The sequence below is a fragment of the Acipenser ruthenus genome, chromosome 9, assembly GCF_902713425.1.
Source record: "Acipenser ruthenus chromosome 9, fAciRut3.2 maternal haplotype, whole genome shotgun sequence".
In the NCBI taxonomy this organism is placed as follows: domain Eukaryota; kingdom Metazoa; phylum Chordata; class Actinopteri; order Acipenseriformes; family Acipenseridae; genus Acipenser; species Acipenser ruthenus.
In genome coordinates, this window is record NC_081197.1 from 47,500,169 (window position 1) to 47,524,630 (window position 24,462).

The 24,462-nt window shown below is 35.0% G+C and overlaps 1 protein-coding gene across 6 annotated transcripts in view; it reads left to right on the forward strand.

The window, feature by feature from the left end:
- The window catches only part of LOC117971110 (FERM and PDZ domain-containing protein 4-like), a 112,712-nt gene that overhangs the window by 82,871 nt on the left and 5,379 nt on the right, over positions 1–24,462 (forward strand). For 5 of the 6 annotated variants that reach the window (XM_059030133.1, XM_059030130.1, XM_059030134.1 and 2 more), the window contains 10 exons: positions 8,081–8,126; positions 10,577–10,681; positions 11,791–11,898; positions 12,547–12,678; positions 14,840–14,959; positions 17,331–17,467; positions 18,327–18,453; positions 22,877–22,966; positions 23,438–23,620; positions 24,040–24,178. In XM_059030133.1, the coding sequence (XP_058886116.1) occupies positions 8,081–8,126; positions 10,577–10,681; positions 11,791–11,898; positions 12,547–12,678; positions 14,840–14,959; positions 17,331–17,467; positions 18,327–18,453; positions 22,877–22,966; positions 23,438–23,620; positions 24,040–24,178 (1,187 nt within the window). The remainder of the gene's footprint in view (positions 1–8,080; positions 8,127–10,576; positions 10,682–11,790; positions 11,899–12,546; positions 12,679–14,839; positions 14,960–17,330; positions 17,468–18,326; positions 18,454–22,876; positions 22,967–23,437; positions 23,621–24,039; positions 24,179–24,462) is intronic. The other variant, XM_059030131.1, reaches the window with a different exon arrangement.

The window sequence follows — 24,462 nt, forward strand, 5'->3', positions numbered from 1 at the left end:
AACTTTACTAGTGTGACAGGATAGCGCGACGGCCAAAGACGTAACCAGCAAGAATTAGAAATTCAGGGACAGAAGTTGCAGTGAAGCACTGTTGCATACTTTATTAAACAAAAACAAAAAAAACACAGGAACAAATAAACAGGCACAAGGGTCAAAATAAAAGGTTAAACAAAATAATTTTGCTATCAGGGTGGGCATTCGCCTTCACTGATCAAGTTCTCCAAAAACAATACTAAAAACATAGCACTCACATACTCTCTCTTCCAGAAGAAGGATTTATCCTTCCTTATATACATGTGGCCACTCCTCATTTAGTACCAGTTACCTAATTGGGGAATGGCCACAACTGTGATTGCTGACAGGGATAGATTTAACCCCACCCCTGTCAACCTTACATTCCCACACCCACACTATTTACAGCAGCAGGGCTTCTGCCCTACCACAACTATTTTTAAAAGATTAAATGCTGGTCCATTTTTTCAGAAAGAAATATTGTGTTTCTTCATGCACTTTCAAGAACTAAAAAAAAGAAAGGTTTGTTGAACAGATAACAACGACAACGATGCGCTCTGCTGGGACATGCTCACTAGCCAGTCAAGGAACCTGCAATTCCCAGTAAACAAAACACAGCTGGTAGCACATCACAGGTGGAGCTACAATTTATTGGTTTACCACAGAAGTAAAACTGTAAAATAAGTTGATAGGAAAAAATAAAAACATGAAGGCAGTAACATTTAATTGTATTGTGGTGATTTCCTGTTGATCTAAAATCCCCTTAGATTTTTGCCTATATCTATGTCATAAGGACATGGTGGTCAATATGTTTATGACATACAGTTTGGTTTGTTTATTAGGTTGTTTGCTGAAGATTGTAATGAAACAATGAACGTATCAGAAAGAATTAATCTGGCCTCATCCTTGAAAATGAATAGTTTGTTTGGAGTGGATACCCACTTCTGTGCTTAAATAGCAGCATTCTTGGTTGTGAAGAATTTGTGAGATGATATGTGTTTGAGCTGAATGGATATTTTCCCCGAAAGGAATGGATATTGAAAAACACACAGTTTGTAAAAACAAATGCACACCTTGTGATTTTTGAGGGCTTTTTTTCACAGGCCTTTTTGAGAAGATCTCCAGTTATATTTGGTTTGTTGTCACTTTTTGTTCCAGTCGCAAAATTATTATGATCACTTTTGACCAGATTTATGAAATGTATTGGGATTGCATAAAATTCCAAACTCCTGAATTTGCCAGTTTTATTGACTGTGTAAGATCACCACTTACCGGTGTTCGTTCTTCATTACTCAAACATAAATTGCATTCATGATATGTTGTAAAAGTATGTTCAATTACCACACAACACCTGTCAATGCTTACTGACCTTAAAATGTTTTATTATTGAAATGTATTTCAGTGCAAATGATATATAGATCTGTGATAATATGCTTTGCATTGATGCCTACTCCATTTTTTTTTTAATTCTTCCTTGTTACATAAATATAATAAACCATGGTTAAAAAAACAACAACCAAAAAAAAACACATGACTTAAACAGGTGTTTGTTGAGGTTTTACCAACAAATAGACACAATACAGGTTGATTGCTGTGCCCAGTAAAAACAAGTGTTTAATTGAAACACAGTTTTACCAATTAGACCCCAATGACGACCTTCTTGTGGGAGAGCAAACCATAAACGTGGGAAGAATTATGTATATATAAGTATGTATAATAGCACTGTATAGTTAAAAGTGTTTGGTAGGCATCTGTAGATACATGTTTCAATGTACCTTTTATAAGTATGAAAAGTGTAGGCGATTGTCAGGATGTGAGTGGTGTGTTAATGTGGTGTGTGAATGTTCAAACAGCAGATATATTTTAAACAATCCAGTTTATTTTTGTTAGTATACCACTCTACCAGCTATGGTAAGTGGGGTTTGAAACAATGGGTTGCAGTCCCAACACAAACAGGTTAAAAAATAATTGAAATAATTGATTTTCAGGTTGGCTAGATCTGATTAATTGACGTTTATCAATAGATTGGTGAAAAGTGAAATTCATGTATTGTGAATCCTGTAAGCCATAACAATAATACAATGACAAACTCACCATTAAGACATTAACAGTCATATTTTCAGATTTTATTAAGTAAATCCTTAAATCCTATTTTTATGAAAAGAAAAACTTCAATGTTAATGTACCAAAATGACAAACTTGAGTGCTTAAGCGACCTTGAATGATTTTATTACTTTGATATCAAATAAAATAGTGTGCCAAAGACATTCGTCAAGTTTTATTTTAGTTGGAAATGCACTGGCTTCTGGCACTAAGATTCTTCCACTAATCACATTAGCGACAGCTTGTTGGCTGAAATCAGCAAGTACTATTTCAGTCAGGCTTTCAATTAATTTAATAAACGACAACATCAACTTACAACCTTGGAAGGATAAGGCTGAACTTTTCTGAGAATCCCTCACTTATCAAAAGTGGAGTGAAACAAAGGATGCCACCGACGTTATGGCTCTCAGCTAGGTTGAGAAGATGGAATTCTGGCAGAATGGCATGGTTGTGTAACAACCCCTCTAGTGGCAGGTAAGAGTTACTCCAAGAACTACCAGCTACTCTACATTGAACTCTGTGCTCCACTATTGGAACTGCTGTGATTAATAGACTCTGAGGCAAGAGGTATCTGATTTGTGTACAGTTCCAGTCCACAGCCGCTTCAAATATTAGACCTAAACTCCTTTATGCAGTAGTTAGAAGTGGTGCAGCGCCAAGATGTACTGTATGTATGTATGTATGTATGTATGTATGAATGATTCATTTTCACCCTTTCAGTTCTCTTTGTTAGAAAACAAACAGAAAGTGTATATATATATTCCTTTTGAGGGACAGAGACAGAGGGCCATTATTCACGTAAGCATTTTTTTAATCTAAAATTAAAAGAAAATGTCAAAATGGCAGATTAGCACAGGGATAAATGACTTAATGGTATTTGTAAAAAAGCTTCACAGCTGGTTTCATGAATTAACAGTAATGTCTGATCTATACCAGTAATAGTAACACTGATTAAATTCTGTTCTTGTCTTACAGAGAACCATTAATTTGTAATTATGTTATTATTAACTGGGGCATCTAAAAATAGATTATTTTTTCTGGAAGTGAGGCTTATGTAATTCATTTTTTTTAAAGCGCCTGCTTGTATTGGGAATAGTCTACTTTTATTAGAACATTCATAAAAAATGAACTTATATAGGGCTCTGTCATTTTTCTCTTCATTGTTAACATTCTGACAACTTTTTACGCTTTACAACTTTAAAGTCTGTTCAAAGCTCTTTTTCAAAATGACTGCTCTAGTTCACTTGGGGTTTGAGACCTGTCCTCTAGTCCTAAATCACAGCAGGAAGAGCGATAAAAAAAAACAAACAAAAAAACATAACAAGTGCTCTGGCTTTTCTTTTCCGTACCACATCATGGATCATTATTACTGTGTTATCTGTCTGACAATGTGGGCAATAATCCTTACAGTATCAGTGCACTAGAGCGGCCATTTTGAAAAGAGCTTTGAAACACTTATGTGTAAAAAGTTGTCAGGATGTTAACAATTACAATACAAATTACAGGTACGTTATTTAAACAATTGTAGCAACATGTGGGAACGTATAACGCTATATTTTTCTGAACCCCACTACTTACACTTTAAATTTGGCATAACCGGCTTTGGATTTATCACAGTACTGTGGACTTCCAGTTCTGGGACTGCATGCAAACCTGGGCTGTCAGGGCACCAGGCTTCCTTAGTGGCGCAGTAGGACATACCTTTATGCATGCCTTTTGCCACTCTTCAACAATCACTTTCAAACTTTCAAAATGGTATTGAAACAAACAACAACATCATAGGATAATGAGTTAATAATACTGACAACAGCATACGACACGTACTTACAGGCTTGCTCTTTATTTGAATGGTAAGATGTTCGTCATTGAATCGTGTGGTTTGCAGTTTGCCTCCAGCCTTTGCCTTTGTATTGAATTCAATAGGATGAGATGCCAATTCATTACAAGTTACATAAGTTGAAGTGTATATTTTTTATAGACATTTTTTTTCCTTTACATTCTTAATAACTGCAGTTGTGTTCTCTTTTTTAATTAACAATTGGAATACATGTTATCATTAGGGGTTCGCTAACATCAATTTTATTCTCTTTTCTTGAAATAAACATGAACATTGACAGAAAAAATCAATCAGGTACGTTTGGCTTCAGCTAAATATAGTAGTGCTGATGATTCTGCAAATGTGTATTTCTTTCCAATCTGAAACCTTAACCTTTTGCCTCCCGGTACCTATGAACATGGTTATTCATTGATCACTTCTAGATATCTTGTCTTTCTCTTTACATGTTTTAGTAAATCCACTGCAGCTGTCACCATTTTCTCTCCCAGTATCTCATGCTGACTTCATATTTTCAGTGTTACTAAATCAACAATGACCGTTTTGTGGCAATCATGTTATAAAGTTGCCACAGTGTCAAAGCCTATCGCACAGACAATTTCAGGTTCTGACTTCATATTTGCAGGGTTATATAAACACTGCAATTGACATAGGCCCCGACCAACTGTAATATGACTGCCATATTGATCTTTAAGTTTTTTGGTTACAGAAACCGTAATACACAGTAATAAACAGTAATTTGATAATTTATCTCATACCCTCCAACTATACTGATTTAGCTGGTACAATACCGTCTGTCTTTGGTACCGGATCCTAACAACTTGATAGTGTATACAGAACCCACTCTGTCAGTGACTATGTTGATCATACTAGTGCTAAGCCTCAACTGAAGCATCTTATTTAGACTGCATTTGTTCAGTTCACAAAAAAAAAAAAACGGTTGTAAGTGATAACACTATTCTTTAAAGAGTAAGTAGCATCAAATATAATTTATTTTTTCTTTTACATTTACATTATTATTTTATGCTGTTTGCAATCAAAATGTTCTGGGCTATGTTTCTCCAATAAAAACACTAAACCATAAATAATAAATAATCTTTTTATACATGATATCAACCACCACACATGTGGAACTGCTTCCAGTGAATCATAACTTAGATGAAATGATCAATTGTTGTTGACCCAAAGTCAATATGAATGAATGCACCTGCGTACAATGACTTTAACATTCTTATAACCTTGAATGTAGGTTAAGCAATGGTATGTCTTTTCCCAAGCTGTGTTGCTCTTAAAGTCAACAGATTATTATGTAGATCATGCCTACTACACGTCCTATGAGTATTGCATTTTAATACATGTCCTTGGAATGAAGAACTCAGTCATGCAAATATGAGTTGTTTATACATACCAATGAGTATCGTGCACTTTATTTTGAATACTGCATTATGTAAATGCTTAGGGATGCACACCGATTGACCACGAAGAAACATAATGGTGATTGTCTAGCAATGGTCACAGAAAAGGCTATTTAAATGTGATCAGGTACTTAAAAAAAAAAAAAAAAAAAAAAAAAAAAAATCATTGGCTGGGAATCTGTGTTCTTACTAGATTATTATTATTATTATTATTATTATTATTATTATTATTATTATTTATTTCTTAGCAGACGCCCTTATCCAGGGCGACTTACAATCGTAAGCAAAAACATAGATAATTCCCATTGCTAGTAAAGTTATTTATGGATTTTATGAAATTGACTTTTCCATATATGCTTTATTTGTTTACTCAAAACCAATTGTTTTAGCTACTGGAAACAGGGTTTTATTTTTTGTACGTGCTCATGTAATCATTTTGGAATCTGTTCCGCCGCATTGCTAAGCAGATGGAGAGTTTGATGTCCTTTTTCAGCCAGTTTCTGTAATTTCTGCCCCTTCTAAAGCTGTGATTTTGTATAGAGATGTTCCAGTTAATACATCACAGTTGCAGAGGGGACAGAAATTGTGACTACACACCCCTAGTGGTCATTTTTAACTTCAGTAATTCAGCAGTATTTTTTTTTTCCTGTAATAATTAACAAGCATGGTAAATAATGATCTAAGCATAAACAAAGAGCTTGTGATGTTGTTGATGACAGAATGGGATAGAAATATGATCATTCTGAAGGACAATAATTCAAGTTCTCTAACATCCAATGTATTGAACAGAGACTGCTGCATATTATATACTGGTGCAGTAAAGTTCATTGGCATCAAGGACAATGCAGTGCAAAGACAGCCCCCATATCTACAGACTGCAGCAGGTTGACTAAAATACAATGACACCTTGCAATACTGCAGTTCTGTTATGAACAAATATTTGTTCCCTATGGGAACAGTTCTCAAGACTGCTGACAGCAAGACCGTCTGTTTTGAGCTTGCCCAATGATGTCCTTTGATTTCCTGTTATCTAGGCATCACTGACCCTCACTGAACCATGTGACATGGGATTAAAAGGGCATTCTAAAGGCTGCTTGGAGATCTAGAGACAAACTACAGTAGCCATGCAGAATTAAATATGTAGAGATGCACTCAGCAACCAATTTCCTAATTGAATATAGTAGAGATAATATTCAACAATAATCAATGTATTCACAACACTTTTAGTATTCAAAAGCAAGAAACACACAGGATAGATTCTCAAAAGTCTTCAAATACAACTGTAATATCATATATGCAGTTAGAAAACTATAATAATATTATTAACAAGCAGGGATTTCATTCAAATTTTTTCTTTTCTTGTCACAAAACAAATACAAATGTAAGACCTTTACTGCAACGTTACTGAGCAGCTAACTATGTGAGGCCCAAGGGCGAATAATTGATCAATGTATGTTAAAGAGGCTTGCAAATTAAAATCCATGGTAATCAATAATCAATGTTGCATCTCTACTAAACATTAGTGGAGCAGCAACACATTTGTGTTCTGCTGCTCCTCGCTTGTCTGGACTCTTCCCCAGCCTCTCCACTCTTATTTGAACCACCCCCCACACTTTTGCTCTTTGTGGACAGGCACTCTGACATCTCATGAAATGGATATCAGATTGTATTGTGCAACACCCTGGACTGCATCATATTCTATGTACCATGTATTTACAGTGTGGAGTAGTGGTTAGGGCTCTGGACTCTTGACCGTAGGGTTGTGGGTTCAATCCCTGGTTTGGGACACTGCTGCTGTACCCTTGGGCAAGGTACTTTACCTAGATTGCTCCAGTAAAAACCCAACTGTATAAATGGGCAATTGTATGTAAAAATAATGTGTAAAAAATAATGTAATTGTATGTAAAAATAATGTGATATGAAATAAATAAATAAGAAATCTGCTAATAAATAAATAAATAAATAATAATAGTACAGAGTTACTCCTTAGGTCTGATGGAGTCAAATTGATCCAGGCATGCTTTGCAGGTAACACAATCAAAACAATTTTTGTATGGTTAAAATGGAAGGTTTTGGCAGCGAACAATAACAATAGCATTTAAAAACCAAACTGCTTTATTTATAAATGCTGTTTCTAATGTATCTTTTTAATGTATCTTTTAATATATCTGATGTAATTTTATTAACAAATGCTGATGTATGTTATGCTATGTACAGCGCTTTGAGATGTTTTACAGGGAAGGTGCTATATAAAAATTTGATTGATTGATTGAATAATAATGGCATTTCTGACTGAAATTGTTCTCACTCCTGGACTGTGTAAAAGGAGATACATGCAGGTGTCAAATTCAAGTTCTGTCTAAATAAGAGATATTTTTGGTACTGTTGCTTCTTATGTAGATTACAATTAACTATACGGGTAGTGAAGAAATGATACCTGTTTATTGTTTGTGTTGGATTGACTTTCAACCCAATTTCCATATACACGTTATAGACGTAGAACTTACATATGTTTTCTGGTCAAGTTGTCCTATGATAATGCATATTTGTGAACCTACCCCCGAAATAAATGAATGATGACATTTTAACTGCTTGAAATCAAAGCGTTTCTAATTGACAGTTGCAAAACTACAGAATAAAGCATAAATACATTGGTACAATTGGGAATTTCAATGTGTTTAAAATCATTGTTTTTTTTTTGTTTTGTTTTTTTCAGGAGCTGCAAAGAATCAATCGTATTAACAGTTGTTCAGCCATACCCAGTAAGTATTTATTTAGTACTTCTGCAGAGTATTTTTTATCAAAATGACAACTGATACCAATACCTGCAAGTTTTGTTGTGAAGAGATGGATTAAAATCATCTGTTTTGCAGGTGTTGATGCTGTATACTGTATATAATTGACTGTTTGGAATGTAGCCTTTTGTAGTAGAAGCACTGATACAGAAATATTCACATCAAGTATGTCTTCATTTGCACCATTGTTACCTTTACATTTATAGCAGTTTGGATTATGCGTGGATCCCACCTAAACTGTGGATGATCCCCATGAACTTAAATCCAAACTAGGTGAACTCCCTCCAAGTATACTCCATCCTCATTATGAAACTCTGTTAGGCCTTGTTTCCATGTGAGTACTTAGGATGCTCATGACTGTGCTCCCACCCGTGCTCCATGATTGGTACTGGTTTGAAAACCCACATCATACTTGTGTAGATTCTGATAGCCTAAGGAAAAAACGCCACCAGTCTACATTTACATAACGAGGTAAAGACTGGTCCCAAAGTGTAGGCACACAATTATCTTCTGATGCACTTCCTCCCAATGTAGTCCCATATATATATATAATCTTTTTGTGCAAGTTACTTTGCACGTGTTTATGCAGAAGATTGATTTAGTTAGTATATAGCATGACTTGTGTAGCATGAAGTATTTCTGCTTTACCCAACTGACGTTGTTTCTGTATTCACCAGATCACTGGAATTATCTGTGTTCTGCAGTAACTCAATCATGTTGGCTACACACGTTTTGGACACAGATAGGGGGCAGGAGAGGGCAATTGACAGAACAGCGTGTTAGACAAAAACGTTTTGAGAATGGATGAATTGAGTGGAAACAAGGCATTATAGCACTATCCATGACATGAGACCTTGTTAAACCCCTTTGACAATGTCCCTCACTGAAACACACAATCGTTATAACACAAAACTCAGGCTCTCAGGGACAGTGTTAAAATGAGGATGGAGTGTATTAAGGAACATGAGGTTGATACCATTAGCCTGGGTAACAGGAATGAATTAACTAAAATGAATCAGCTGAAGAAGTATTGGAATATATACCACTATGTTAACTGTGATTGATATCAGTATGTAACACAGAGCCTGGGTTAATCAGCATAACACAGCCAAATCAAATTCTTATACTTAGAGTAGCACTGTATGAAAATACATTTTTTGCTTTAATAATGTATAAAAGACTTGTTGGAGTATGCTCTTGCTTAAGACAGGGGGCCTGCTGCATGCACTGCACAGTTAAATTAAATACCACTGAAAGGCCAGTCTGCACTCCATCAAATCTTTCTGTTTATACCACTTTACCGAATTCTAGTACATTTTACATGCATAACTAATGATCGGCTCTTTAGATTACCCAGTTTTATTAGCATTCATTTGCACTAATGATGTTACAGACTGTTTTGGGAGCAAAGTTTGTAAGAGTCTGTATTTTTTTCTTTCAGAAATGGCTTTAGCTATATAAAATTCAAATGTATTTCAAAAGCAATGGTAGCATTTTCCCCACTGGATTTCATCAACTCTAGTCTAGTATCTACGATTCTAATTGTTCCCATTAATCTCACACAGTTTGTTACTGATGAAGCGTTATTGGCTGTGATAATCCCCAGTGGGAGGACACTTCCCTTCATATGGGTAGCAGTTTCTTGTACTGGTAATCATATAGACTCTTAAGCCGGATATCCATCATAATTTAAAGCAATAGAAAAAACTGTAATTCTGAAAAGTCAGCACTGCGCCCAAGGGAGGCATGTGTTTTGCAGTCTCCTCACACGCGTTCTCACATGCACACAGAGGTTGGTGCAGAGAACTGCAATTGCAAATATTGCCAGTGTTAATAGTGACTCCCTTTTGATGTGAACTTTTCATTTTCAAAATTCTCTGGTAATTGAGCATGAAGGCCAGCTACTATAGCTGTTGTGCTTATCAAAACAAAGTGGAGACTTTACCATATTAAAAAAGGGAGTTTGTAAAGGAAAAAAAAATGGTGCAAGTGCACACTTTGAAAATAAATGTATTGTGAAACATATTGCAGATCTTTAGGCTGCAACAACTACAGCACTTACCACACATCCTGGATAGATTAAATAAAACCTCATCCCGTATTGCCATATACAGTATTTGAACATACAATGATTCCACAAAGAACAATTTCTGCAAGTAAAGCATTTGCAAAAAATGTTTTCGATATCTTCCCTTGCATGGAAGCCTCTCGTGAACTAGTAAGATGCCTGTAAATAGTATTTATCATGGCATTTTGCTGTTATACAGCTTTTCATTTTAAGATATGGGCAAATAGTAATGGAAAATTGTATTCGGTAAACTAAAAAATAGATGCATGCAATAGAGGCAGATAGATTTTTAGGCATACACTTTACCAGGACAAATCTGCTGCATACTGGTTCTTTTTGTTCTTTTCAGCCTCCCAAATCAGCTTTCATCAGTGCTGCAAAAAAGGCCAGGTTAAAGTCAAACCCTGTCAAAGTGCGCTTCTCTGAGGAGGTCATTATAAACGGTCAGGTTCCAGTAAGTAGAATCCCACATCTATATTTAATGATCTGCATGAATATGTATGTAATCATAAAACTGTATGAAATTAAGCTTCTTTTTTTTTCTTTTTTTTAAGGCTGTGCTGGGATATGTTTAATTTAAGCATGATATGCTCAGAAAATTGTCATTTTTATTTCATCATATCATATCTCAGTTATGCTCTGTGTGATGCATGCAATTTATTCATAGGTTATTCTTTCCATGTTTTTATTTACTAATATGTCTAAGTTTCCATATTTAGAGGAATGTACATCCTGTTCACTGGCATGCAGAATGAAAGACAGCACAAATGAATGTGTTATCAAATCTTAATTTTATGCCAATCAACAAAGTCATGTGCATAGTGCAAGGGTCCAGGCTTGAAATGTACATTTTCCCAGTGCTTTTTCACACCTTAGATTTGCATAATGTTAGCTTTCTGGGATAAATTGCTTCAAAACAGCTTGCCCAGTACTGTCAGTAGCCAGTGATTCAGTGGTGACTGTGCAGTGGAAAAATGGTTATTACAGGTTATACTGTAGAAGTGAAGCAACATAGCATGTAAACCTTTAAATTATATTTTATTTTCTATTTTATAACAGTTTAGTTGATACACGTTGGGGTTTATTTTACTGATCTAAACAGTGTCGGATCTAAATACTGCCAGCCTTTAAATCATTTAAACCTATTGGTGTTTTTCCCAAGAAGTTATTTATTGAACACAACATGCACATGGATAAATTCTATTTGGACTCTCCGATTATGGTTAACTCTAGTTAAAGGTTTGATTGTTAGAATGAGAGTCTGCAAAAGGATCGAAAAACTGTTCTGCCATTTGGAGGCAATTTATTCCCCAGCCATGTAGCATTATCAAAGCTTACAGATTTGTCATCAACCCCATATACCCTACCTACCTACTTACCTACCTGCAGTACCTCACATCATTGCTTTCATCTCAAATTGCATCAAGGTGTATTTCTAATAGTAATATATATTACGCATGTTAAGAAAACCTTAAATAGCATGATGTAGACACATATGATTAAACATGTGTAAATGATTTACTTAGTAATTAACACATTTTGGTTTCCTTTTCTGTTCACCAGGACACTGTCAAGGATAACTCTCTTCTTTTCATGCCAAATGTTTTGAAGGTATACCTTGAAAATGGGCAGACCAAATCATTCCGATTTGACAGCAACACCTGTATTAAGGTGGGTTACCCAGCAGGTTAACTGCAGGTGGTAATATAACCTGACAGGCTTTGATTTGAGTTGCTTTTTGTTTTGAATCCAAGCGTTTTTTAATTTACTTTGCAATGACGTAAAGTGCACAACTGTCTTCTTTCATTGGCTCTTGCATTTGAGTTCATTGCTGAAGTAAACAATTTACCAGAGCCAAGGTGCAACTCTGGGAAATGTAATGTAGTTTTAGCTTAATAATTACCCTTTCTGACAAGACAAAAAATTAACAGGAAAGCTTGATTCTCTGCCAAAATGGCTTTTCAGTGGATCTGTTGTTGAAATGAGAAAAATGTACTCGCCATAATGCAAACTAGAATCTCTTTTCCTACAGTTTCATCTTCTGTTTTGCCAGAAGTAATTGGATAAAGTGGAGTGGGATTTGCATCTGCACGGGATCCAATGCAGTGGTTTTAGTTGCTTTCTCAATACACAAATGGCAAAACAATAATGGGTTTTTTACTTGTGTTTCAAAACAACCCTTTAGCCCAGAAGAGTCCTTACAGTAAAACAACAAACAAAAACAAGCTGCAAAACATCATGTTCTGTAAGACATCCTGTAGAACTCCTCTAAAGTTGCTCATTACAATAATAACACGCTTCTCTTCTCTGTGTTAAAAGGATGTTATCCTCACACTCCAAGAGAAGCTGTCTATCAAATGTATTGAGCACTTCTCTCTGATCCTCGAGCAACAAACTGAAGGGTCAGGAACAAAGCTTCTCTTACTTCATGAACAAGAAACGCTAACTCAGGTAAGCTTTGCACAGAAATACTGTCCTTCGTTGACTATTACTTCTGGCTAGTATTGGCTTAGACACACTGGTTTAACCACAGGGTCATTTTTCAAGTCTATACAGACTGAACTCAAATAATTTTATAGGCTCTGTTGACAGCTAGCAGCTGAAAGAACAGTGCAAATGTCAACATTAATATACAATTCTGAGATAAAACTGTAAAGGTAATAAGAGGTCATAACAGTGGCACGTGCGTGCGTGTTTGCTGCTTGATTGACAGGAGATTGACACAGAGTTTGGAGTTGACATGCCCCACTGGCACGCAAGTTTTATTTAGAAACACAGACAGCTCACTTGATGCTACCAGCAATGGTAAAATAAGGTATCTGACTGGACTGTTTGGATAAAGAAAGGTCTGAAAATAAATGGCACATGGATCATTAATATAGGGCAATTTGTGTTCCAGGCATATGAAAACAAAACGCATCAATCCGGTTTAGAGGATGTGGTGATTTAAATGGGGTAAAGGATCTGGGACCCCAATTTTTTTTAGAGATTAATGTCATGAAGGAACGTTTTAAAGGAATGTATAAAGATGGAAAGGGACATAATGTAAATTTCATGAAAAGACAATTGCAAAAGTCAAGTGGTTAAAGGATTAGCAATATTAAAAGAAAACAGACATAATTTTCCTGTCTACATGGAGTATTTAGACCAGCTAAGATTGTTCCCCCACCGGTGCTTAAGCTTCATATAGTCCTTCCCTAACCTTGTGTATTGAAAAGAGAGATTGATAAATGCCCTGCTCAATATTCATACCACTATGTTCAAAGAAAGTCACTCAGGGTCTGATTCATTACATTTACTGCAATGCCAAAGTCTGTCTTTATTTACCGTCTTTCATGGATGTGTGTGAGATCAAAAGGGTTTGGTATTCATATTCCCTATTCTGTTATTGTACTAATCAGTAAACTTACTCTCTCTCTCTCTCTCTCTCTCTCTCTCTCTCTCTCTCTCTCTCTGTATATATATATATATATATATATAATGTTGATAAGAAGAAAAAAATTGATGTACACAAAGAGTTTAAATGATTAAAAAACATTTATTTAAGAATGTTTCAGACAAGAGCCCTTCTTCAGCTGTGTAGAAAGAAAAGTAAACACAGTGCAGTAAACTTGTTGATTTTCAGAAATTCTGAGGATGATGTTAAAATGATGTCAGAATAGAATACTCATTCCAAGAGGCTCCAAAGTTCCAAGTTTGAAGAGAAGCTCACGTTCTCTTTGCTTCCGAGTAGAATTTGTACCAAAACACTGACTGATTCCACAGATGGTGATGTGATTATTGCTGTTGAAGTGTCGGACTACTGGAAATGTCAAGGTGTTGATTCGAATGCTTTGTAAATGTTCCACAAAACGATCTGCTAAATGTCTTTTTGGTTGCATTTTGTGCAAATGATGCAGTACACTACTCACACTTAGATGTACATGTAAAGGGCTGGTGGATGTGGAGTGATGATTCAGGGCCTCTGATCTCAGTTTGGGAGTTAAAATATTTGCATGTCGTACATCGTGGTCTGTTGCATGGGACTGTGCCTTTTAAAGGTTCTGCAGAAGAGTGGATTTCACTGTGGACCACGTATTCTTTTAGATGCTGTAGATGGGTCTTGCTGTAGAATTTTAAAATTTCTTTGCACAATTTTCTGTACTTCTGTTGGTGGGGTGGTAAGTGAGGACTATAGGGATTCAGTCCTCTGTATGTTTTTTAGTGGTATGTAAATCATGCTTTCCTCACTTTTAATGAAAAAGTCTTGATCATCACTGCAAATACGTCTGTCTTAAAAGTTGGGAATAGGGAATTGAGTCGTGTCAAGCCTTTGGGTGTGAGGAGTCATATTGTAGATATGAATGAGAGTTGGTAGGTTTGTAGTGAATAGTGGTGTTGATAGTGGAATTCTCAGCTGTGAGAAAAAGCTGTGAGAAAATATATATAATTTCTGTACTGCCTGCTTTATGTAACACTTCATTAGAAAATTATTATTGTTATGAAAGTGCTTGTCAGATTGATCAATGCTACGGTATTCTTGAGACATTTCTAAACAGTAGTGTACATTGAATAACTGCATGTTTTTTTATACTTAGAGTTCTGATCATTCTTAATGGTTGCATCCATCTAGGTGACACAAAGGCCAGGTTCACATAAGATGAAATGCCTTTTCAGGATTAGCTTTGTTCCAAAGGATCCTATAGACCTTCTTCGAAGAGATGCTGTTGCTTTTGAATACCTATATGTCCAGGTAAGTTCCTCTTCTACAGGTGTCATACTATCAATACAAAAATAACTGCTTTTTTACAACTACCTCTATTACACACTCATCTAGATTTAATATTATCTACATATTAAAAGTTTCTATTTGTTTGAAAGAGGACCCATACATATTGCAGTCATTTTGGATTATGTCTTCATATTTGCAATTAAACAGATTATAACGAATGAGGAAGCACTGTAATGGCTTTTAATAACGTGGTAATAAATAGGCAACTTACATGGTAACTACTGGTGTAATAAGTGTAGAATTACATGGGCATATCACATTGTTTCCATACAGTTACAACAGGTGTTTGTTCAGAAGGCCAGTAGACACTGTCCTGTGAAAGAGCAGGAATCATTGGTGGTGTAATTACATGGCTATTCAGGCCATGTAATCTACAATATTTCTGCTAATTAAAGAATGACATAGATCCTATTGTACAAATAAAATTGCATATACTTAAGTCATAGTTTGTCTCTGGATAATAGCATGTCAGTACTAAGAGGAAGCAGCTGGTACGTTAAAGGGGTGTTGAGAATGTCCAGGTGGAATGACCAAGGAAGTACAATTGTAGCAGAGCACCTTAGAGAGTAAATAGTGGGGTTCTGAAAAATATAGCACCCAGTGATTTTGAGGACAGATCTCAAACCCCAGTGCACTACAGCGGACATTTTGAAAAGAGTTTTGAAACAGTCTTTAAAGTTGTAAGTGTAAAAAGTTGTCAGGATGTTAAGAATGAAAACAAAAATGACAGGTACATTATTTAAACAGTTGTAACACCACGTGTGCACGTATAACACTATATTTTATTATTAATTTCTTAGCAGACGCCCTTATCCAGGGCAACTTACAATTGTTACAAGATATCACATTATTTTTTTACATACAGTTACCCATTTATACAGTTGGGTGTTTACTGGAGCAATCTAGGTAAAGTACCTTGCTCAAGGGTACAGCAGCAGTGTCCCCCCACCTGGGATTGAACCCACGACCTTCTGGTCAAGAGTCCAGAGCCCTGACCACTACTCCACACTGCTGCCCGCATATATTTGTCTGAAGCCCGCTACTTACTCTTTAAGAAAAGTGTCATTTAAATTGCACTAATAAGTAAGTCATATAAATTGAGAGCTTTTGCTAACTTACTATTATACCAGATACTTTTTTTTTAAATGAAAATACATGTTTAATGTTATCCATTGTATATCACCAGTAACATTTAAAGCCGTTAATGCAAACATGTGTTGAGTTATCAAAGTAAGTAAGCATAGAACTGAAGATTCATGTGTCAAGTTATCACCTTTTCTCATCAGTACAAGAATATTATCTCTTATCACAGTCTCAGCCCATCGGAAATGTAACCACCTAGCACTCTATTACTGTATGGAAAGGTGCCTTGTGGCTTAATCCACTTTCTCGCTGACCTCAAATAAAAAGGATTGCTGTTTTTGAGGAAAACATCTTAAAATATTCCTAAATTATGTAGATCATCATAAGCACCTGAGAGTTTGGCATCTTATATTGTGTAACACGGCAGGGAGGGGGTTAAAATCTTCCCTGCCAAAAACATGTGCGAATGCACGTTTTGTTTAAATTAATTGTTTTATTTGTTTAATTATCACCCGCACCTGGTAGTTATTATCAATTAGTACTAGGTGCAGGGGTATTTAAGATGTGCAGTCAGTCTGTACGGGGCTGCTGAGTAGAAGGAGGCAGAAGGTGCGCGCTGCTTCTGAGCAGTCAACGTGCTGTGTTAAACTTGTGTGGTTTCCAGTGTTTTTATGACAGGTAAACAGCTTAGCCGTCCTGCAAGCTAGTCAGGGACCTGCATAAAATGTTTAGTTAGTGCTCAAAAGGGAGCTAGGTGTTTTGTTTTGTTTGTTTATTTATTTTTGTGTATATTAAAATTAGCGTGTAAGCACTTGAAAATCCATTTCTTGTGTCCTGGGTCCTGCTTTTAAAGGGGCAACGAACCAGAGTGAGTGCCGCTCTGTTACAATTGGTAAGTTTGATTTAATAGTGCCATAAAACAAAGAAATACAGTGGGTCATGTTACGCTAGTTTCAATGACCCTAAGGCATTTTTGCTGCATACTTTTGTGTGTAAGGAACAATTTTGCAATTTAGAGACAGATACAAAGTGTATGTATTGCTTACTGGAACCTGCTTTCCTCGCTGTTATAAACAAGATGTGTCAACTCAGGAGGGATATATAGGGGAGTGGGAATTGAGATAAAGAATGAACAATCCAGAGAAACACAATCCCTGCTGCTCCAGCTAAATGTCTTATTGGAGTTAAGCCATGCTGTGTTGCAGTCTGCAGGCTCTGCTGATCTGCTCCCCTGTTGTCTCCTTGGCAGAGCTCGAACGACGTGGTGCAGGAGAGATTCGGCTCTGAGCTGAAGTACGACACAGCGCTGAGGCTCGCTGCGTTACAGATGTACATCTTAACTGTTAGCACCAAGCAGTCCCAAAAGGTCTCATTAAAATACATTGAGTAAGTATTTGGTCTCAGATTATATGGTAACTCTTTACCCTTGTACAGTAATTACTATGGTGGTGATAAGGGATTTTATACAATGAGGAAAATAGAGAGGAAGCAAGTGTAATTCAGAACAGGGGCCAAATGCTACCAATGTATATAGCTGGGTCAGAATGCAGAGGGATTCCTGTGGCTTTTAGTGAGACATATCACAACCTAAGATGGAATTCCAGTGAAATTATTCTTTTTGATTACATAATGCAGAAGACAACATCTGCACTCTCATTCCAGGTCTTTGTTCCAAATGTCCTTTATTAAATTGAATCAACTTAACCTCTCACCAGGTCCCAAAGTACTTAATCATTTATTATACCCAACCTGGAACTTACCTACCCTTGATACAATGTGTAACAAGATCTGCAATAGATCTGTCCCTAACTACTTAACACCACAAGGCTTATTGAAATACAATCAGACCACTTAAGGCACAATCCCTTTTTCTTTTTTTTCTACTTTTTACAGTGTGTGGGGACTGATGAGCCAGATTTGCTAAGCTTTTGCTGAAGTGCAAAGTTTTTTACACTTGAAATGAAATAACCATTTAAGTGTGTGTAGGGGCCCTTAAAGTCTAGTTCTGAAACACTAGCTGTTTTTATTATTATTATTATTATTATTATTATTATTATTATTATTATTATTATTATTATTATTATTATTTATTAAAGAAATGGAGCAAAAGCAGAGTAATAATAAATGTGTTTACATTGCTGTACTGCCCAAGCCTTTGTTCTATATTCCTGTGAACAGGCCACTAAGAATAAATATAGAGGATGATGATAACATCAGAGTGATTTTTTTTTTTTTTCCCTCACAGGAAAGAATGGGGTTTGGACACCTTCCTCCCTCCTGCAGTATTAACCAGTATGAAGGAGAAGAATATCAAGAAGGCTCTCTCACACATTTTAAAAGCAAACCAAAATCTAGTTCCTCCTGGAAAAAAGGTAATTTTCTGCTGCCATGGCTCAGAATTTGAATGCGCGATGCATCCACTGAGATTTACCTTGCTCCTATTTACAGTTGTACATCTCAAGACTGAGAATTAGCTGCATAAATCAGATACATACATTTGTGCATCATTAAAAAAAAAAAAACAAAGTCAAACAACAGAACTATTACGACTAATAAAAACAATTAAAAAAAATATACCTTTTAATAGACCTTATCTTATAAAATAATAACCAAAACACAATGAAAGGATAGATGTCTGTTGATGGCATCAGTATAGAAATGTAACCTCCTACCCCTACCCTGATGTAAATGTGAAAGGACTGGAGTGCTACATGCTGGAGGTACTGCATGTTTGTTTTTTTTTCTTTTTTCATCTACAGTTTAGAAAGAATTGAGCCATCTTGTGTTATCATAAGGTAATGCAGTCCCTGGTTTAGTAGTCCAAGATGAAAAATAGACGGCTCTTTACTACTGTGCACTGATGAAGGCAGAACGTAATTTGTTTGCTGGGTTACTTTATTATGATTTTATGTTTGAGTGTTTGCATGAAGCAAAAACCCATTTCACATGCATCTGCGGCAACAGAACCATGTTTCATGTGCAGTACATGCAACAACAAATAATATATTCTTGTTTTGAGAAGCATTGTTAATTAATTTCTTTTTAAAAATAATGCATGACCTCAAGATGTCTAAAATCAATGTCATGGTAGATATAAAAGATCAAGCAACATCAGATAATCTATTTTTTAAAAATTTCTCAAATGATATGTGTTTGTAATACAAAGTATGATGTTGAAAATTATTATTAATAACAGCAATATATCTGCATTTTGCAACCCACTTTTTAATGTTGTCAGCATTGCCATGCTGGACGAATTTCCGGAATACAGAAACGTTTTCTGACATTAAATTGGATTTTTTTTTTTTTTTTTTGCTCAAATTTTTTTTACATCTCTTAAGAAATGTGTTACTTTTCTTGGAATGTTTTATTTAAATGATTTGTCAGGTGTTATTGTATTTGTTTTCTCTTTGGTTTTGAGGATTATAATAGGTTAAACATGCTGGATTTCTCTTGGCAGCTCTTTGTGACATCATAATTAGTGAATTAGTGGGGGTGGTGAAATATAGGGGGGGTTGTTTTTTTTAAAATCTATGTCCACATATAATCTTTTTTTTTTTCTTCATAGATCAATAAATTTATTAAATTATAAGAACATTCAGAATGATATATGTTTTTATGATCATTAGGAAAATATATCACTTACAGTACATCAGGGTTTTTTTCCCCCCAGTTAGTGTTCTGCTTGTTGATCTGTCACAGAAAATAAACATAAGTGACAGATGTATGAAATATATGTCCAAGTCCATAATTCTCTTCAACTGCAAAGTCAATTCACAACAGTGACATCACACCACAGTTATTTTTTTTAATGTTTACATTAATACTGCTTTTTGCTCCTGTTCGGCAGAGAAAAGGCCATTTAAAATGGGTGTGTCCTTCATTACAATAGGAATGAATACATGAATGGTGATTGAGTGAAGTGGCTTTGCTCCACATTGCTCCAGAGCAAAAAACAGTTGAAAATAAGTTTTAGTGCAGAGCATTATAACAAACAAAAATGATAGCAGAGCAAAATCTTTGGACGCTGGACTGTAATGTCCAGCAATAATGTAATTATATAAATATAATTATATGTAAAAAAAAATATATATATCTTGTAACAATTGTAAGTCGCCCTGGATAAGGGCGTCTGCTAAGAAATAAATAATAATAATTATTATTATTATTGTTGAAAGTCCTGCAAATGCAGAAAGTGCTGTTTTCTTATATTGTGATTCCAAAATCGTTACTTTTTGAGAAGGGTTGATCTCATTTATCTGCAACCATGTAATGTTAAATAAAAAAATGAAAAAAAAAAACATTATTTACATTTGTTTACAATAGCAAGCTGGTCTTCATGTTTAGTAATAAGCAGAAATACCTCACAAAATGGACTGTATTTACTAACACACACACACAAGGATTTTAAGCCTTAACAATCCTGTAGTCTGAGCGGTGCTTTATTGAAAACAATTGGAAGCTGAAAGCAAAATGTTTGGCTGACCAGATGTTGCCAAGGCAGCAGGATGAAAGCTACTACTGTAGATGTCAGTTATGGTTTTGAAAGGAAAATAAATGGATAAAAAAAAATACAGGCATATAAATACATATATACAAAAAAATACATATATATATAACAATGCCACCAGTATGAAAAAAGTGGAGAAACTCTTTTCAACTTAAATCTCCTCCTGAATCCCCCTTGGCATTTGTATTTTAAAAAATATTTTCTGTTTTCATTCTCATGTTTAGGACCTCAAGTAAAAACATCTTGCTAAACCTAAAGGTGCTAGCTGTTTATTTAAAAAAATGTGTTGGACAGAATATATTATGACACAATGTGTTCAGAACAATACATTAGTCTATATTGTATTTCAAGGTTGTGACCAAAGTCGTGGGCTGAAAAAAAATTGTTGAGAACTGGGTAGATGAGCAAGTTCCAGGTGCAATATGGGAGAAATGCAGTCTGCTCAATCATTGCACGATCAAGCCCACCAAAACCCAAGGGAATCAACACAGGAAGCAGAGTTCAAGAATCCTGCACAGATACTTTATTATTATTATTTTTTTTATAAAGCGGCAATCGAGCAGTGACGAATACATATTTCACTCCAGTCTAACACAATTTTAATTGTTAGTTTACAGTCTATAGATGAAATAATTTTTTGATAATAGATTCAAAGTGAAAACGAGAAGTATATTGTCAATGTGTTAGGTATACAGACTCATTGCGACAAAATTCCAGGGACTGTAACCAATTGTTTCAAGTTCAAGGTTCATAGCAATGGCAATGTAACTTTTCTATTGACATTTGTGATTGAAAAGTTACGAGTTTTATGCTAGTTTTATCCATAACAAGATTGTCTTTTTCTTTGTGAAAACCATGTACATAAAAAGACCTGAGAATATGTTCTTATGTCATCAATCAGATTAGTTCACCAGATTCTTTATGGTATCTATATTTTTATATAAAAATAACCACAAGTCATACTTGAATATTTCCCCTACCGTTTCCAATAACTAATTATAAACCTGGTAAAAATGCATTATCATTGCAAATGCTGTCCATATTCATTTACCATTCATAACTAATACATTCTAATAGCCAGACAATCGATTAACTACGTGAAACCACAGGGTGTCATTCAGTATAGGCATGATTGTTTGTGCAGTGATCTGAACCCTAGCTAAAAATGCAGTTAGATTGATCGACATTAATAAACAGATTGAACCTATTTTTGTTTAAAAAATGCCTTCTGAAGGTTTATTCTTTAGCTGATGTAGTTAGATCTTCTGCAAGTGGAATATTATTATTATTATTTATTTCTTAGCAGACGCCCTTATCCAGGGCGACTTACAGTTGTTACAACATATCACATTATTTCACATATCACATTATTTTTACATACAATTACCCATTTATACAGTTGGGTTATTACTGGAGCAATCTAAGTAAAGTACCTTGCTCAAGGGTACAACAGCAGTGTCCCCCACTGGGGATTGAACCCATAACCCTCCGGTCAAGAGTCCACAGCCCTAACCACTACTCCACACTGCTGCCCTATATGTGTCCTTACGTGTTCATAGCTACTGAATAGTTTTCCCAAATTGAAGGTTGTATTATAATTCCCTGCTTTATCAGACAATCAGTAACCAGCAAATCAATCTTCCATGTCAGCATCACAGTGTTGACTTTCTGTGCAGGGCTGTCATCAAGCTTTCTTTCAAGGGCGGGTGGACACTGGTTGACATTTTATTCTGTTTGAAGTGAACATGTAATCTATTTGTCCAGTAATAATGGGAAAAAAAACAACAACTTTTGATTAGTGTATTGTCTTTTTTAAAGTCGTCTATAGGTTATGTAGGTTATGCAGGTTATGTTTTGATATAAGTGTAAGGGCGAATTAGTTACTTAGCAATATCTAGCACAGATTAAATTATCTTCTGTTTCACATAGCTTCTTTGCCAATCTGGTCTGTAATAAATTGAACTGTAATATGGAGGGTGGCATTGTGGTTTTTATATATTTTTTTATTTTAGAATCTATTTATTTTATATGATTCACTTTGTGTATATATATTATATATATATATATATATATATATATATATATATATATATATATATATATATTTTTTTTTAACAGGTTGAATGTAATATGAATATTAAACAATTGTATCTTTTAAAACAAAACTTTACAATTGGTTAAAGAATGAATGCAAATATTTTACTGCAGTATGGTTTACAATAAATGTATAATTTTGTTTTAGTCCAGGTACATTAATACTGTTTCAATTATTTTCTTTTTTTCAGCTGTCGGCTTTGCAAGCAAAGGTGCACTACCTAAAGTACCTCAGTGATTTACGATTGTATGGTGGAAGAGTTTTTAAGTCGACATTATTGGTAATTGATTCAGTCATTTCTTCTCTTTCTGTATTTACAATTTATGAGACATGATCTGTAATTCCTTCTGTAGTTTGGTATTGAGGGCATGCTTAGGTTTCATACACTGTAAAAACAAAATGTAAAAAGTAAAGTGCATATTAATTTTCTTGGCCATAAAAAAATGATTTCCCTTTAGGAAGATGCCATCACAGTATCTTATTTTTAAAAAAAAATTTAGACTTTAAAGTATGTTACAGTAGATAATTAACACATATAAATATTTTGGTAAATTAACTCCGGAGTATAATGGCATAAATGCCTGTGGCAATGTGCCCCGCCCCTGTGAGGGCACAAATCACAATGCCCCACAATATTATATTTACCTAACATTTTAAAACTTAGGATACATGTATAGTATATTTTAAAAAATAGATCTAAGTGTGTGTGTGTGTGTGTGTGTGTTTTCAAATCTTTGTTTCTTTACAATAGCAGGATGAAAAACACACAGAAGTAACTTTGCTCGTGGGTCCCAGATATGGAATAAGTCATGTAATCAACACCAAAACCAACCTGGTGGCTCTGCTGGCAGACTTTAGCCATGTCAACAAAATTGAAATGTTTACAGAGGATGAAAAGAATGTTAGAGTTGAGCTACACGTGTTGGATGTGAAGGTACCTGTACTATAAGTTAATACCTTGGGTCTAGGGGCCCTCTTATTGTTATAAGAGATGTCATCTTTTGCAATTTGCGTTCACGTTGTGGTTTTGCCTGTTCAAACTGTGCAAAAGGATTTCTGTCTCATATGTTCTATGCAACAGTGATTGATTGATTTATAGTTTATAATCGGGATATAACTTTATACACATGCCTTCAAATTCTTCTTATATTTTAATGTATTAGAGGGTTCTTTGGTGAGATGTACTATTTATATTTTTAACACAGGATCCATACTATTTTAAAAAACAAAATACTGTATCTTAGTAAATCATGTAGCTAAAATGTCCTGAGGTAATTATTTACATTTCTATGTTAAGTTAAAATACTGACTTGGTATCTTTGTGTGCCAATTTTTGTTTTCTTGTTTTTCTAGCCTATCACTTTACTTATGGAATCAAGTGATGCAATGAATCTGGCTTGCCTAACAGCAGGCTACTACAGATTACTGGTTGATTCAAGACGCTCTATCTTTAACATGGCAAACAGTAAAAATAAAGGAAACAATGAACCAGGTATATATTTTTAAGGACATTTGAATCTTTTAGCCTGATAATTAACCAAAGAGTTTAATCTCTGGTGGAATTTTGTCAAAAGTCACAAATGAGGTGAACTATAAACTAGTAACACTTTACATTAACCATCTCCATCTAAACAGTAATTACACTGTAGTAGCACAATATTTACACAAGTGATAGTGTAGCTACAATGCAACAACTTTGCTCTTTTGCAGTGGCACTGTTTTTACACTTGTGGCTTGTGTAGTTACGGTACAATGTAATTACTATGTACCAACAGA